At 34.4% G+C, this 16,067-nt stretch overlaps 1 protein-coding gene across 4 annotated transcripts; it reads right to left on the bottom strand.

The window, feature by feature from the left end:
• Positions 1-1,256: 1,256 nt before the first annotated feature.
• On the bottom strand, positions 1,257-15,751 carry LOC108377417 (uncharacterized). 4 transcript variants are annotated; one of them, XM_017633684.1, is made up of 4 exons: positions 15,514-15,751; positions 15,114-15,317; positions 14,825-15,015; positions 1,257-1,496 (listed from the first exon to the last, which is right to left on the bottom strand). In XM_017633684.1, the coding sequence occupies exons 2-4, from the start codon at positions 15,262-15,264 to the stop codon at positions 1,353-1,355; spliced, it is 486 nt and encodes a 161-aa protein (XP_017489173.1). In that variant the 5' UTR covers positions 15,265-15,317; positions 15,514-15,751; the 3' UTR covers positions 1,257-1,352. The 4 variants fall into 4 exon arrangements, with proteins under 4 accessions (XP_017489173.1, XP_017489174.1, XP_017489171.1 ...); XM_017633685.1 differs by lacking the exon at positions 1,257-1,496 and adding an exon at positions 4,323-4,382; XM_017633682.1 differs by lacking the exon at positions 1,257-1,496 and having other exon boundaries at positions 14,529-15,015.
• Between the last annotated feature and the right edge of the window lie 316 nt (positions 15,752-16,067).

The raw sequence follows: 16,067 nt of genomic DNA, 5'->3' as shown, positions 1-16,067 counted from the left end.
TAAGCATTTAAAAACAGAATATTTTTAAAAGCAAATATAAACGGCACCGAAAGCCAAATGATGGCCAGGGTCTTTATGAATCCTACTGTCTGTTAAAAATTAGTTCGATTTAAAAAAAAAATATATATCAGAATTACATTTTTAGTTTTGAGAAAGAAAGAACGTTAGATCGTAAACGTTTCTGGCAGTTGATAAAGAACAAAAGGAATTCCCGATATAATACAATACTCACGCACCCACGCACAACATCAAGCGATACAAAGACGGATGCCATGTTGGGCATCACAAGCCCAAAATGAGCAGGTGTATCAAGCTCTTCGGCCATTACCTAATAACGCTGTTCCGGGTGAGGACGATTGGTAATTCTGATCTGTCACGAATTCACGGGTGTAATTTTCAACAAAAAGATGCGTTTTTCCAAGCACATTGATTTTATAATTGTCAAATCTAGGTCGATGCTTTGGTTTGTAGTAAGAAATTCCAAAGAATTTTATGGTCTATTTGCACTCAAACTCTACAACAACTACTCTTTAAGTGAACCAGTCACTCGAAGAGATAGGTTTGTCTCGGAAAGTAGGGATAGTTTTACGAATAAATTAACTGCACTACTTCATAGCTACTACTACTACTACACTACTAATAACAATTACTAATGTAGTTCTAGTCATCTATATGTGTTCAACTAATTGATGAAATAAATAAAAGGAATAAAGAATAAATTAATTTATGAAGGCTTTGGATTTCCCTTGAACAGCAAAAGGTTTATAAAAATGGACGTTTTTAAAGTAGTAGCGGAAAAAATATATGTACATATATGTATGTATGTATGTATGTATAACACCTTCACCACTACGAGTATCAGAAGAAGATCATTATAATAATTTTTTTTTAGTTTTTTTTGCTCCGATTACATTTATCACAATACATATGTTCGACATATGTACATATACATATATGAGCCGTTTATTTTGAGATTGACATAAGTTATTTCACACCGTTTGACTTCTGTAACTATTTACCTGTATCTAAACCCGTCTTTTGTGTGCTAAACTTCATTATCCAAATGTACCACAATTTTTCATTAGTCTATGGCGGTAGAATAATTAACAGATGCATTCAGTTAGAAGTAACAAACCGTTTAAGTACAAGAGGCGGAAATGACTTATGCTATTTTGAAAGTAAACGGCTCATATACATTACTTGTATAAAGTTGTATAATATTGGATGTAATAAAAAACAAAATCCAATACAAACCTTACCTGGATACCGGAGTGTCTGTGCGATGTGTGCTTGTGTCATTGACGATAGGGAATTGCCCAATTGTTTGAGTGTCGGTGGTGAGGGCAATTGTGTCAACGTTGGCGGTGGAATTGGTGGTGGCGGTGGTGGTGGGGGTTGTGGGTAAAAACAAAACGGGTGCGCTGATAAATGTGCTGGAAAATAGTGATACATACGTGTGTAGCTCGGTGGTGCAGCGGTGACCAAGGCAACACGATCTGTGCGTTGCGTTTTAAATTTTGATTTTTTTTTCGAATAATTATTTATAATACAGCAATGCATGCGCGGTTATTTTTTATACAGAATTATTTTATTTTTTTTTTTGCAAACACCGTTAAATACAAAAAAAAAACAAAAATCCAACAAAGGCAATGAAGCAAACACCATTTTATTTTATTTTCAGTTTATTTAATTTTTTTTTGTAATTTTTTATTTTTGTAATTTTTAGTTTTGTGTTGTGCAGACGCGCGCGACCATTGAACCAAAAGCATTTTGCCAGGAGTTGGTTGGTGGTACCCAAAATATGAAAATATAAACAAACACACAAACACATATAAATATTTATGCACAATTTTATTGATGATTGTGTGGTGGCGGTGGTGGTGGTGATGATGATGGTTTGATTGATGATTTTTTTTATAAAAGTGCAAGCATGAGTGTTTATACAAATGAAATTAAATATTTTTTTAAGTTTAGGATTTGCAATTTGGTTTTCGTAGTAACAAATTCGTTTTGAATATTTTAAAAATTATTCGTTTTTTTTTTGGTAACAATGAAAAATTTTTAGTTTTTGAATTAATTGTTATTTGTTTCAAGCCAAGTTGGCCAATTAATTGCGATTTTTAGTAACATAATTTTTAAATTGAAAATTTTAAAAAGTTTTCGTTTTAATGATTTGATGTGTATTTATTTAACAAATGAAGCGTTGTTTTTTTTTTAAGTATTTTCAATTGACACGAATTGTTTTATTAAGCGTTACATCATTTGATGTGGTGGTTGTTGGTATGGTGCGCAATAAGCCAGTGAATATTGATGGATTTGTTGGGTTGTTGGTGATGTTTGGTGTTTGATGTCAAAATGAGTGATGTGATGAATAAGATAAAAAACACATACATGAAATAAATGAGCAATGAAATATACAAATGCGGATGTATTTCACTTTTATGAACAAAAATATTCAAAATAAAATAAATAATTTTTTTTTTAAGTTGGTGGTGGAATTCATCGCAGCAGTGTGGTTTTCATAGCTATTTTATATTTATTTGAGCATAATAACATTTGAGCAAATCGAAACGGGTTTCATGATTTTTTTTTTGTTTATTATAAAGAATGTATGAATGCATGCTTAGCACTTACATATGTACGTGGTTTGAATACATATGAAATAATCTTTACTGATAGTTTTCGCAGAAAAGAAAGAAAATATTGAATCACACTGTAAATAACGAAAACATATTTATCGATTAATTTTTTGTATTCTTATTGATATCGTACTTATTATTATCGTTATCGCTGTCGCTATTGCTATCGGTGTCAACATCGTTGCGTTTATCGATATTATTTTCATTCTTGTAATCAATAGCAGTTTAGTCATCGTTATCGGTATACTACTATTTTTTAATTGCAGTTAATTTATTTTGTTATAGCTCCAAATAAAGTTATCGATTTACTGATCAATTCCCTTATCGATATTTTCAGCAACATCGACACTTTTAAACTATGTTCACATATCAATATTACCTCAATCAAAGCTCGTTTTTTAATCACCCCGTTTACACAGACAAATCTCAGATTATTAGCCGTCAAATTTGTTGTGCTTGTTATTCTCACATCTCAAGGAAAAGTTATGTTTCTTCTCTGTGCCACCGTGATTACGTTTTTCTGCTATCTTAAGCAATATAGATATATTTTAACATAACATTTTATTAAAAAATACCTTTAAAACCCTCTTTTCCTTGCTAGCGTCAATTTTTGTTTACTTTTACATTTGGCATTTCTCCCCTTCTTCGCAAAAACAATCGATAAAACGAGGATGGACACCGAAATGTTATCGGTTTAATCTGAGATTATTTTATAATTACAGATTACCAAGGGAAGAATTGTAAATGGCTAATCTCTTTTTCTAATTACAGATTAGGAAGTTAAGCTCGAAAATGAGGATAATCTTCTTATATGTGAACCTAGTATTACCCTCATAGCATAGCTACAGCAAGCTTACAGGCACATCAGAACTAAGACCACTAGTAAAAAGTGCTAATTTTTACACCTATTTAGTATAAAGTAATTCACATGATACATATGTACATACGTACATACATATTTATATTATTGGCTTTTACTTCGTCAAATAATATAGTCGAGTTCGCTGCTTAAGTCGTTTGATACGCACTTCACACCGCTCACACACACACACACACACACACACAGCATTGAAGAGCACAAGAACGACATGTAGCCAAAACCTATTCACAAAATTAAGACAATAATATAATTCCGCTCTAGTTTTAAACACCTTAACATGATGACCATTTAGCAGCTTCATTCACTTACTAATTTGTTAACTACAGTAGTCACATGGAGCGACTGTCAAGCCGCAAGCGGTGCTGCTTGTTAGAAAATACCGTTTCGGTGCCCCTAAAAGCAGTTAAGTGCGCCGCAGGTACTCTACCTAGACGCTGCTGTTATAATTAAAATATATCCAGTGAAATTTGTTTTTTTTTTTGGAACTCAACGAAAATTGGGTTAATGGTGCAGCGATGCGCAAGCCTACTAACATTGTAACCAAGTTGTGATATTGTAAAGCGCATCAAATGGTTTCAACCACAAACATACATTGTATGTATATACATTTCAAAATAGATACATATGTAGATACACTAATTAGCTCGCTAAGCTTTGTTGGCTTTTTAAAAAAAGAAAAAAGGGTTAACAAGATTGTTATATTGATTAGTTTTAATTTAACGATATTTTCTTTTCTTTTAAATGGGTCACAAATCTTGAGTGATGATGAAGATTGATGATGTGATTGATTGATTTATTGTAGACGTATTGAAAGTCGATCAGACAGTTAGTTCAGCGGCGATGGCGAGATACTTTTTCGTTGCCTGAGACTAATAGATTTTAGTATGATTTGGCTTGTTTGCCTAAAGAAGAAAATAATGTTCGATCATTTTTTTATTTGAGCAAATCCTAGCATTGCGGAGGTTACGTTCGGACGATTCTTTTATAAGTTAACAATTTTTTGTGTTATAAGGGAAGGTTTGCAGCAATACTTATGAGAACAAAATAATGGAAATTTGAATTTGAGTTAACGTCGGTGCATTTGCCTTAGAAATTTATGTTCGGACGTTACTAAAAAAGGACGCGATTTTGATGTGACCATTAAAGTCAACCGATTTGCGCAAATTATCAGGCATGGAGAGCACCATCTACAAAAATATTTTAAAGAGAAAATAATGAAGTTTACAAGATGTGATTCGAAAACAAACTAAAAGTTGGATTAACTTTAAAACAATTGTATATATGCGTTCGTGACGTTACGTTACCGAAGTTACTCTTTGAAAAAATTGCTTTTGTTAAAGCGTTATTGTTGTATTTTATTAAGAGATATAGTGTTTAAAACCAATGCTGTTTAGTACTTTCTTTCAAGAAGTAAGAGGGGCAAATCAGATTTCTCAAATAAATGTGAAAAGAAATATGAAATAAGAATATGTTGTACTATGCCTTTGATTACACAAAAAAGGAGAGAACTCGAATTGCATGCATTTTTTGTGATTTTGGTTGACTATTTCTCAGATTCGCCCATATGGAGAAAATGAGCGACACGTTCAACAAAAAAATCTGCCAAAAATCAATTGCATTGCCTAGCTACCTCAGGTATCTCAGGTATTGTACTAAAATTGATTGGACTCATTTTTTCTAAATAATGTAATTAAAAAATGCAATATTTAAATGAAAGTTTTGAGTTTTTTTTTTTAATTTTGTACAAGGTTTGGAACTCCGATTCCTGGGTTTTTTATTGTGGAATTAACCTAGTTTTTATAAACAATTTGCGAAAAAAAAAATATATAAAAAATATTTGCCCGTCGTGCAAAAACCCCTCTGTACCTTAACTTTATTGATTGACAGTATGTACATATAAATATATGTATATGAGATGTGAACCAAATTTGACTGGACGTGGAGAATACGTGTTGCGTGGTCTTTATTCAAATATACTCTTAATAATCGCTTCAAGGCCACCGATATTAAATGAGTTTGTTAAGAAAATTTGCAGCATATAAAGGAAAGATCACCTAAATAGATTTTTTTTACTTAATTTTTCGAAAAATTTTAGTTATGATGTTTTATAGCCCATTAAGCCTTGGTATAATAAAATGGTAGTTTCAAGTAGTTAATAAAAAAGCGTTGTTTTTTAAATACTTTTTTTTTGCTGATATTTCGAGCACACTTTACGTATGTAGAAGAAAATGCCTACATGGTGCCAGCAAAAAAAATTTAACTAAATTTTTTGTAACCTTAAAAACTTTTCTCGTGCAGTGTTTAACATTTTGATGGAAATCAGTAATTGTTTCAACTATTTTTGAATTAAGCTACTTTCATAAACAGAAACAAGATAATCAATTTTCTTCATAATTGCAACATTATCTATTCTATGCACTTAAAAATTTGATCTTCACAATTAAAAATTCACAAATCGGTCTATACAAATCTCTACTAAGTTTCATCAGATTTCCTTAAAACAAAATGATCAAATCGGTCAATATCTATAACCTGTGGCCGATTATGAGCATATAATAAAATAAAATATTTTTTTTTTATAAAAAAGTTATCGCTTGATATTTAGTTCACTTAACACTGCGACCTGAAAGATCTTCTGTTACTTTTTAAAAAGTCCCAGGGAAAGGACAGCTCAAGAGCCCGTCTAAGTTCTCGTACAACTCTCTAGTACCGACGCACAGTGGTCAATAAATGAGATTTAATGTTCATAATTCACTGGAGCCTTCATTTCTCAACCAATTTGATAATTTTTTTTTTATGAAAGCTAATAAAATTTGCAAGAGACTAGTTGAGACAATTTTCGAATTTTTATTTGTTTGTATCAAATTTTTTAGTGCAAAGAGCAGAAATTGTGTCAATTTTGTAGAAGACCGATTCTCCTGTTCCAGCTAATAAAAGTTTCTTAATAAAAACTTGTTAAAAATAATTGTAGGGTTCACCTAAAACAAAAAAAAAATTAAAAAGTAATAATTTGAAATGTTATAAAAAAAAATTTTACCAAAGGTATTTTTTTTGTTTTTAGTTTTTATAAAAATTTTGGGTATGCAGAAGACCTACATACCATTCTCTTTAGACTCGACATCCCTTTGGTTATTTTTTCAAAGTTTTATTTAGATTTAATGTATCTGATATTTCAAAACTCAGAGTTTCTTACATACTAACAAAAAGCTCTTCAACATTGCGCAACTATCAAAATAAATCATTTTTATACAAAATTGAGATTATTTACCCTGCTCAGTCTTATTTTTACTTTCCAAGGTATTTAAAAAAATAAGCCTACTATTAACTGAATTAACATAATAGGTCTAACACTCATTCTTACATAATATTATTTTGTTTTATATTCGAATTGCAGAAAATGTGCATATTGAGGTCATACGCACGCAAATGCAGGGTTTCGTATACTCTGGCTTTGTGAAAAAATTCGTTTTTAATTTCCCAAAAATTTTTCACGCGTAAACTAACAAAACTTACGCATAGCGCCTAGCATTGCGATTTGATTTGTAATTGCCGTAACCAAGTAAAGCTCACTCAAAATAATAGCAGCTGATAATTACGCACCCAAAGCCACATGTAAATAAATACAAGCACATAATTGCTTAAGTATATAGTTGTAAGCAAATAGATAAACGCTTACAAATGTCATTAAGAGCAGCCAACCCACCAACAGTCAGAGTGGCGCAAAGGCCGCAGCAGTGAAATTTCGCAATTTACATTAAATTGTGTTAATGGCACAATTATTGGCCTCTAGCACACTTTGTAGCTGTAACGTAATAACAAAAAAAGAATCGCTATAAATAAGTATGCAACAACAAAGCGATGAGCGAATGCGAGCTATGAATGCGAAGAAGCAAATGCGCGACAGCATAATGCACAAGCAAACGTGTATGGATACATATATGAAGGTATCACTGGGTTAAGAACGTTTTTGCTGCAGGCTTTCATTACAAATTTGCAGCTGCCACTTTTCTTGAAATCTTTTTTTTCTCTTTCCCGTCTTCAGTCATTAGCACCTCTGTGCGGTATGTAAGCGCCGAAACGCCACCGTGCTACATGGCTTTTCACACAGCACATACTTTCCTACGAATGTATGTAGGCATGTGCAAAAAAGTATGTCTAAATATTTTTGTTGTCTCGTTCACTAGCTTCGCTGTGACTGCCTGCCTGCCTGGCTGCCCACAAACTTCGATTGCAATTAAGCACAGTTTTCTCTGGGCAAACATTTTCCAACCAACGCAGCTTCTAAACGTGCACATACTTACTTATCCACACACAAACGCAGTCATGTGTTAACGAACGAAGGAAGGCAATTGCTTGCTATTTTGTTTCGTATTGTTGTTGTTGCTACCTTTTTTGAACAATTGTAAATACTCCAGCAATTCCTCGCTTTCCATTGTGCATTTTCCTTTGGCATTCTTGCAGCGTGCAACTGCCCGCCAACTCAGCGCCCGCAGCAGCTAGCAACTCGATTTGTGGTGTGGTTGCTATACAGTTGCTGGCCACCCGGCTGCCCGAATCCCCGGTTGCCCGGTTGCCCGGGTGGCTGGTGAATGTGGAATTATGTGTCAGAAAATGAAAATCCAACGCCATCGGCCTGCTGACCGTGCGACATACATACATACACATACACACACATACATGTAACTAAACATATGAATATATGTAAGTGTGTGTATATCGTTGTTGCTGTGTTTTTCCAATGCGAACTAGTTTAGAGTACTCAATGCTTAATGTTGCACGCTGTTGATTTAAGTTTATTTCAAGTTGCTGCTATTGCTGTTTTTCATTTACACATATGCCACAATTTGTTGCATACGCTTGCGTTTGTAATTCGTTATGTCAGTGTTGTCGGAAAACCAGATTTACACATTTTGTGGGTCAAAAATGCTTGTGGAATTGGAATGTGCGCAGAAAATCGTGTAATTCAATGACATAACAAAAGACTTAGACAACAAACTTGACATAGCGGTGTGCATAACTTTGTGTGGATATCTGGACGAAATTTTACAAAAACGAAGTATTTTTTTAGGGGGAATACTTAAGAGTTTGGTAGAGTAAAATTTACACTGAAATTTTGTGATACCTAATAAAATTATCGATAACTTTTCGATAAATAAGTCGACGTCGATATCGAAAATATGCACAAAAACAGTGCATATGTATTAAAGCGATTGACTCGGGTCTCGAAAACGGTTTTTTGGATAATTTAGGCGTTCTTTTTTTGAAATCTTGCTTTTTAAACCGGGTATCTACAATCGAACAAACCGACTTTTCAACTAAATACCAGAATATAAAAATTCTCAGTATTTATTTTATTGGAAATGGCACCAAAACATTATTATTAATTTGATATCTAAATACTGGATAATTTTCCAGAAAATTAGTTAAAAATAAAAGGAAAAAAAATAAAAAACAAATTTGTTTTTTGTTGGAGGTTACTAAACTCTTTCTAAGTCAGTGAATCGAGTGCATGCTGTCCCCATTCTCACCTTATGGCAGGCTTAGGAAAAGGCCAGATTTAACGGTTTTTTTTCATAGGGAAAGGGATGTTAGATGAGTTGATGTGTGGGGGCATATAAAACAGTGGTTAATGCCGTCGGGAATCTTTTTCAAATTGGACTGAACAGTTTTACCTGCTACTATATCCAGAATGGAGTGTCGCGGGCCTCACTAAGCAACTCGAGCTCTTCGTCAGCGCTAGGTGGCTTTGATCTCCGATGACGGAGTTAAAAGGGTAAGAGTTGACAGAGGTTTTTACTGATTCTCGATGTATAGCCTACCTATGCATAATATACCGTTTTTTTGTATAGTCTTACTGGCATAGCGGGTGATGTATTTTCATTGCCAAGACAGTCGGTTCCACATGCTCGAGTTTTTTCCGACTGACTAACAGTAACTGTTGCTGTAGAAAAAATATCAAAAATGATTTGAATATAGGTAACGAGATTTTTTCAAATTGCCATTTTTCGTATAACTTGCAAATTGAGTTTCGAAAAATGGCGAACAATCGTTTGTCTTTAATAATATGTACCAACAAAGCTATCGATATTATCTAATGTCAATCTTCGACAAATATACATACACAAAAGTGTGTATAGAAAAATATATTGATAATCATAAAGACATACTATTTTCGCATCCGTAGACCGAATATCAATAAATTTAACCAGAACCATTCGTTAGATAGTACCATAAAGAAAATAATATCGATAACAGTAAATACATATCGTCGTTTGAAGTACAAAAGCGCATATCGTCATTCTGAAAAACCACCAAACCATATTAGCATAAAAAACGTGACCGCGAATTGTTGGAGAAATGGTGTTTCAATAAAAAATAATAATAATAATTTTGGGCGGGACGAAGTTCGCCGGGTCTGCTAGTGATATATATTTCTCTATACCTTAGAAGTATGGTTTTGCCGTAAAGGGGTTTAAAGAAAACATGTTTACCTTTTTATATATAATATTTTCTTTTTCATTTTTCACGCTACTATGTACATAGTATGTATAAAAGGGCAATTATGCAGATATGTGCGCCAATCGATTACCTTCTATAGGTTTGGTTAGGTTGGTGCGGCAGCAGTTCAAATAGCTAACTCTGATCCATCGCGATACACCTGCGAAACACGGGAACCTGAGTTACTGTTATTCATGGACCCATTTTGAAGCTCTTATAAAGCATAGGACTGGCTTTATTCCTACTCCGGATAATTCCGTAAGAGATATAAATGAGTGCCTACCTATAACATATTTGCCAAAGTTCGGCGGCGACACAAGAAGTGCCCGACTGTTTCTTCCTCCTCTTTGCAACTTCTGCAATATTCCTGGGAAAATATTCCCACTAGAGATTGGCGCAGAATATCGGGACCCGCGGGACACACGGTACTGATTTTAAAATGGCCGGGATGGTATCGGGAAGTTCTTTGAAAATTTTGCGAGCGGGACGGGACCAAACTCCTTTCCCGACACTCCCGATAATATTCGCAACCTCGGCAAATTCAGAGAATCTTCCTCAGTATCTCTTAATTTTCCACGTGCAAACCAAAATAAAGTTTAAAATCCAAATTTCAGAAGTTCTTATCCTTTCTCTGGCAAGGGCAAAAATGTGCGCCGCCGTTTGATGCAGGAATACCTTTTTAAACTCCTCTACCAAGATTCCGTCTGAACTATGTTTGTATGTCCGTTCATCTGGTCATCGCTCTTCGCGTGCAGCACGTGCAATTGTAGCTGTCAGTTGGAGCAGTTGTCGCTGTCTACAAAACGTCAACAGTGACAACGGGCAGCAAATACAAAAAAGAAGGCGAATCGTACAGCAAACAGCTAGCAGCAATGGCAAGCAACATGCAACAAGATACAGCAACCAAAATAACAGCAACAGGCGAAGAACATCAGCAACATGACATAAAACATTGACGTGGAAATCTAAGTGAAAATCCAGTCAAATAGAGGAAAATAGAAGGGATAGCTCAGCCATGCGCTGAGGCAATTACAGCTACAGCTACAATAACAACAATAAACTAACCGACGAAAGACAAAACAACAACAAGTGTGCAACAAATCAAATAGAACATCAAAGTCAAAGTCACTCGGACAGGTTGAGCGACCGTCGCTGAAGCCCAGTGACTAGGCCGTTGCTGAAGAGTCGCTGCACTCGCTACCCACTACTCGCTGGCCACTACTCGTCCTCAGGCCAAAAACGGGTAATTTTCGTCTATTTCGACTAAAACGAGTGGGAGTTTGACAGCCGAGTCGAGCTGCGACTGGACGCTGAACTTTGCCTGCTGGCTGCTGACTGAATTTGCATTTCCAGACATTTGTGTGATTTTATGTGTATGCATGTACTCGGTTCGGTGCGCATGGCTGTGTGGATGAGAGGAGGAAATTACCGGCGAAACAATGAGTTGCAACAATTTTCAAATGGCAATGGCGAGCTGGAAAGCATGTAGCTGCAGCCAAAAAAAAAAAAAACAGAAGAATAATGCCAAGTTGAAAATTGCTGCCTGGAAAACAATTTTAAAAGCAATTTTGCAGCAGCAACAACAGCTGAAATAGTAACAGCAGCGCCAGCAAGAATATTAACACTGTTGATACCTATGTATGTAATTATGTGCACACAGTCATGTGAAAAATAATAGCGATATGACACTTTGACCAGCTGGGTTATATTTTTTTTTATCCAAATGCAGTTCATTATCAAAAAAAACTCCCACATGAATAAATCAAAATTTCAAACAGTGTAGAAAAGTTCAACCAAATTTTACAACAAAAAAACTTTTTACTAGGCATCTTCGGAAAAAATCGAGGTAAGCAGTTTTATAGCCCACTCAATTCTAGCTTAAGAGGATGAAAGTTTCAAGGAGCTTTGCTTTTGATAATCTTTTTCTTGACGATGGCACGCATTTTCTTCCATACAAAGTCTGCTCGACTTTTTTTTGTAAGGAAAAAAAATAATACCACCACAAAAAAATATCAATCGCGAACTCCTAGCCGCTCGAAACGTGCACTTTCTTAATCTAGAATTTATTGGACTATAAGACCTTACTTTTTTTAGAAATTCTTAGTAAACAGTTTTTTTTTGTAAAATTATGTTGAATTATTCTTATTTTTCTACAAACTTTGAAATTGGGTTTTGTTAGATAATGAGCTGTATTTTTATAAAAAAAATATATGACATCAAAGAAACAAAAGAAACTGTGAAAAGTGTCCTGTCCGCACTATTTTTCACATGACTGTATGTATATGCATGCCTGTGAGCAGGCATCAGGCTCAAACCGGGCCATTTTTGGACCCTTTCGACTTCAACTTTTTAAGTTTACACTATTTACAAATAGTAATACTCAGTGCTGCAAACTGGTTTTGAACAGAACCGGTTTTTGACCCGAATTGTAACTTTTTTCGGGCTTCGAACCGAACCACGAAGCGAACCGTTTTTATTTTGAAATGACCAAGCCGAACCGAAAACCACTCAAAAAAAAAGAACAGTCCAGCGCCTTCGTCTTGGTCTGCAGGCTGTATCAGAGATACAGCCGCTAAATTTAAACGTAGAATACGTCGTATGGTTAAGAGCATATCACAGTCAAAAACGAGAGCCCACACTAAGAAAAAAAAAATATCGATAACAAAAGTGATAATAATATCGATAGAAAACATCGGTAAAAAATTTATAATAATATCGATAACAAAATCGATAAAAATATCGACAAAAAAATCGATAACTAAAACGATTACAAAATCTATCAAAAAATCCTTTACAAAGTCGATAACAAAATCGATAATAAAACCGATATAAATACTGATGACAAAATCCATAAAAATATCGACAACAAAATTGATAAATATATCGACAACAAAATCGATAGCAAAATCGATAACAAAGTTGCTGGAGACTTGGGCGGGCTGAAAACATTATTAAGTGCAGAAACCGATTTATATTATATAAAGTGCACACGCCACTCACCTGACCTTTGCACAAGCTACGCTTTATAAAAATTTGCCGAAAAGCATTGAGACACTGTGCCGCAACATATATAGCATCTTCTCTCAGAGTCCAAACAGGATATATTAACTGAAGGAATTCCAGGACTACTGTTCGGCAAAAACCCCACAAAATCTTGGACATATCTCAAACCGGTGGCTTTCACTAGACAGCGTTGTGTTAAAATTAGTTGAGCAATGGGATAGTTTGAAACTCTCACATACTTGTTCTTATAGGCGTAGCCAGAATGAAATTTAGGGGGGGCTCGACCCTATTAAGCTGGCATTTGAGAGTACTATTTTATATATAGTATATAAGGAAAATTTGAAAGTTAGGGGGGTTAGTTAGAATTTTAAAACTTTAAATTACAAGAAAAAGCTATTTGTCTTTAAACAAGTAATATTATTCGTAGTTTTGAAAAATTAATTTCTACCAGCCAAAAGTATCAAAATGGGAATGTGAATAAAAAAGTATCAAAGTATCAAATCTTACGATTTAGAAAACAAGTATTAAAAATTATACAATTGTATTGAAACGGCAACTCTGTTTATAGAGTGGCGTTATGTGGAATTTTTGATTGTGCTGAACTCATTGTCTAGCCAACACCATCCTGTGATCGGTCGTACAAACTTTTCACAACCTACAGAGTGGCGTTGTTTGAAATTTTATTATTGGTTATACATTTTAATATATTCTGGTTTAAATTTTAGTCCAGCAGCCGAGAAAATGATGTTTTGCTATGAGTGGTTTAAAATTAAAACCAAAAAGTTTAAATATCAAACCAAAATGTTTGAATTCTGGTTTCAAGGTTTCAAAAATATTGAAAATTTTGTTTAAAATCTAAACCGAAATAAAAAATGAGAGAGAGAGAGAGAGAGAGAGCCAATCTTATGAACTGACAGCATCAACACAGCGAAATGTGGTGTTGATTCAAAGCACATTTACATGCATGGCTGTAGCTGTCCGGGTTCAATCCCCATCAGACGAAACATGACGTTGAAGATTTTTTTTATTCTTAATTATGAAAAGCTTTCGTGAACTGTAACGTGAAGCAAACGAAATAGAAAATCTTTGGGTTTAACATTTAAACCGAACGGTGTTCTCTTTTTTTTAAACTTGGCAGGTTTGTATTTGAAACTAAATTTAGTTTGGTCATATATGTAGTCCAAAAAGTTTAAAATTAAAACCGAAATTTTTCACCAATAGTTCGATGCCTTACTACCTGGATCATAATATGCTATTGGAACTAGTAATGTAACTAGTACGAAAGCCACAACTGTCACCGACCCCGCTGCAGGGCAAATCAAGACATACACGTCATACTTACATACAAAGCTTGTTAGTTAGAGTATCAAATACTTATATAAAACAACAACTTTTTCGGATGAAATATGTTATCATTTATTTTCATGTTAATTCCAAAGATTCGTACATAGCATTTTGTTATAGATTTACTTATTTTTTTTTTCAAGCTTGGTTGGCTGCTTTACTGTTTTTTGTTGTTAGTTTTTTTTTTTGTAAATTCCATTGACTCTATTCACATTCATTACAACGCCGTTGCTTACATACAGATTTATTACCCGAAAAAGGGCAGATGCCTGAAAGCATTCTCAATTTGTCTTTGTAATTCTGCCATATTGTGCCTCATTAATTCTGCAGCTCTTTCCAAGTTTTCTGTGACATTTCTATCAACCCTATCCATGAATTGCAGATTTTCCTCAACATTCTCTATGTCATACAAGTTCTGCATATATGTGCTCGAGTACTGGCTACCGTCTTTCGTACTTACAATTAAAATATCATTATTTCCATATGGACTAGCTTCTTCCTTAAAGCGTCTATCAACAAGTTTATCACCATTTTTTGACAAACATAAATTTCTCCGCATTACCGTTTCGGGATCTTGTGGCGAAATGGATTTGGTCACCACACACTGTTCTGTATCTTGCGGGCATCTGACGCGGTCACACTGCCAGACTCCTGAAATTTGCCGTAGAAATATACAGTTAGCATGAAAAGCAATTAGAATCGTGGAAAAAATTTTATAGAATTTTCTAATTGCGTAACTCATTGCTTACTTTCGCTTCTTACAATGCTCACATCTCCGAATCTCGACGCACTATAACTAAAGACTGCGTTCCTACTGCATACGCTGCCGGCTAGGCATAAGTAAGCGAATGCCAGAAGTGGTAAGGCTGGAGAATGGCGTTGGCTTCGCGTTTGATGCATTTTAATTCTTATTGACTGTGGACGTGAAACAGTGCGTCTACGAGATTTTTGTGCTGTAAAAATGGAGTAGTTATAGAAATTTAGGAGTTATTTTCACTGTCAATGAATTTCATTTGTTTATGCTTCCATACGCTTCTAAAATTGCACCTGAATTGCAATTGAACTGTGCTTCTGCTTAAGTGACGTGTCCCTCATACAAATACACAGCACTACTTAAGTATGTACTTACTTCTTCAAATATGTATTTACCTTCAATTGTACCACGATCACGTACCGTTCCGAATTACTTCAAATTGCTAAACGTTGTCTGTTTATATATGTACTACATAAAACTTTTGTGCATTCGATTATTTTTAGTTTAGCAAATTTTTATTGCAAAAATATTAATATTTTTCCCTAACTGCGCAATACTTTTTCGCCAGCTCAGAAAATCACTTTGAGATTATCTCAACCCGCCAACTACTGAACGATTTAGCTATAAAGTGGGAGATATATGACTAAAAGCTATGTAATTATTATGAAAAGCTCAGAACGCTGATAGTGAGATGAAAGCAAAAACGTAAAAAAATCAATGCGCACGAATATACACATACGCACACATGAATATACATATGTACATAAAGGAAATATGTACTCGCATTTATTACACCGTGCGACAAAAGCAAAAAAAAAACTCAAAACATACGAAAGAATGGTCCAAGTATAGTAAAACTGCGTTTTTAGTTTTTCATGACGTCAGGCTTTTTTTAAAGGACTTGGAAGTTTTAAAGATACATACGAAAAATTTATTTAAAAAGGTCAGT

The sequence above is a fragment of the Rhagoletis zephyria genome, unplaced genomic scaffold (assembly GCF_001687245.7).
Source record: "Rhagoletis zephyria isolate East Lansing unplaced genomic scaffold, Rhagoletis_zephyria_1.1 Rzeph_scaffold_12057, whole genome shotgun sequence".
Lineage (NCBI taxonomy): Eukaryota > Metazoa > Arthropoda > Insecta > Diptera > Tephritidae > Rhagoletis > Rhagoletis zephyria.
Note: the sequence above shows the minus strand (reverse complement) of the source record. Positions and strands in the feature narration are given on the sequence as shown.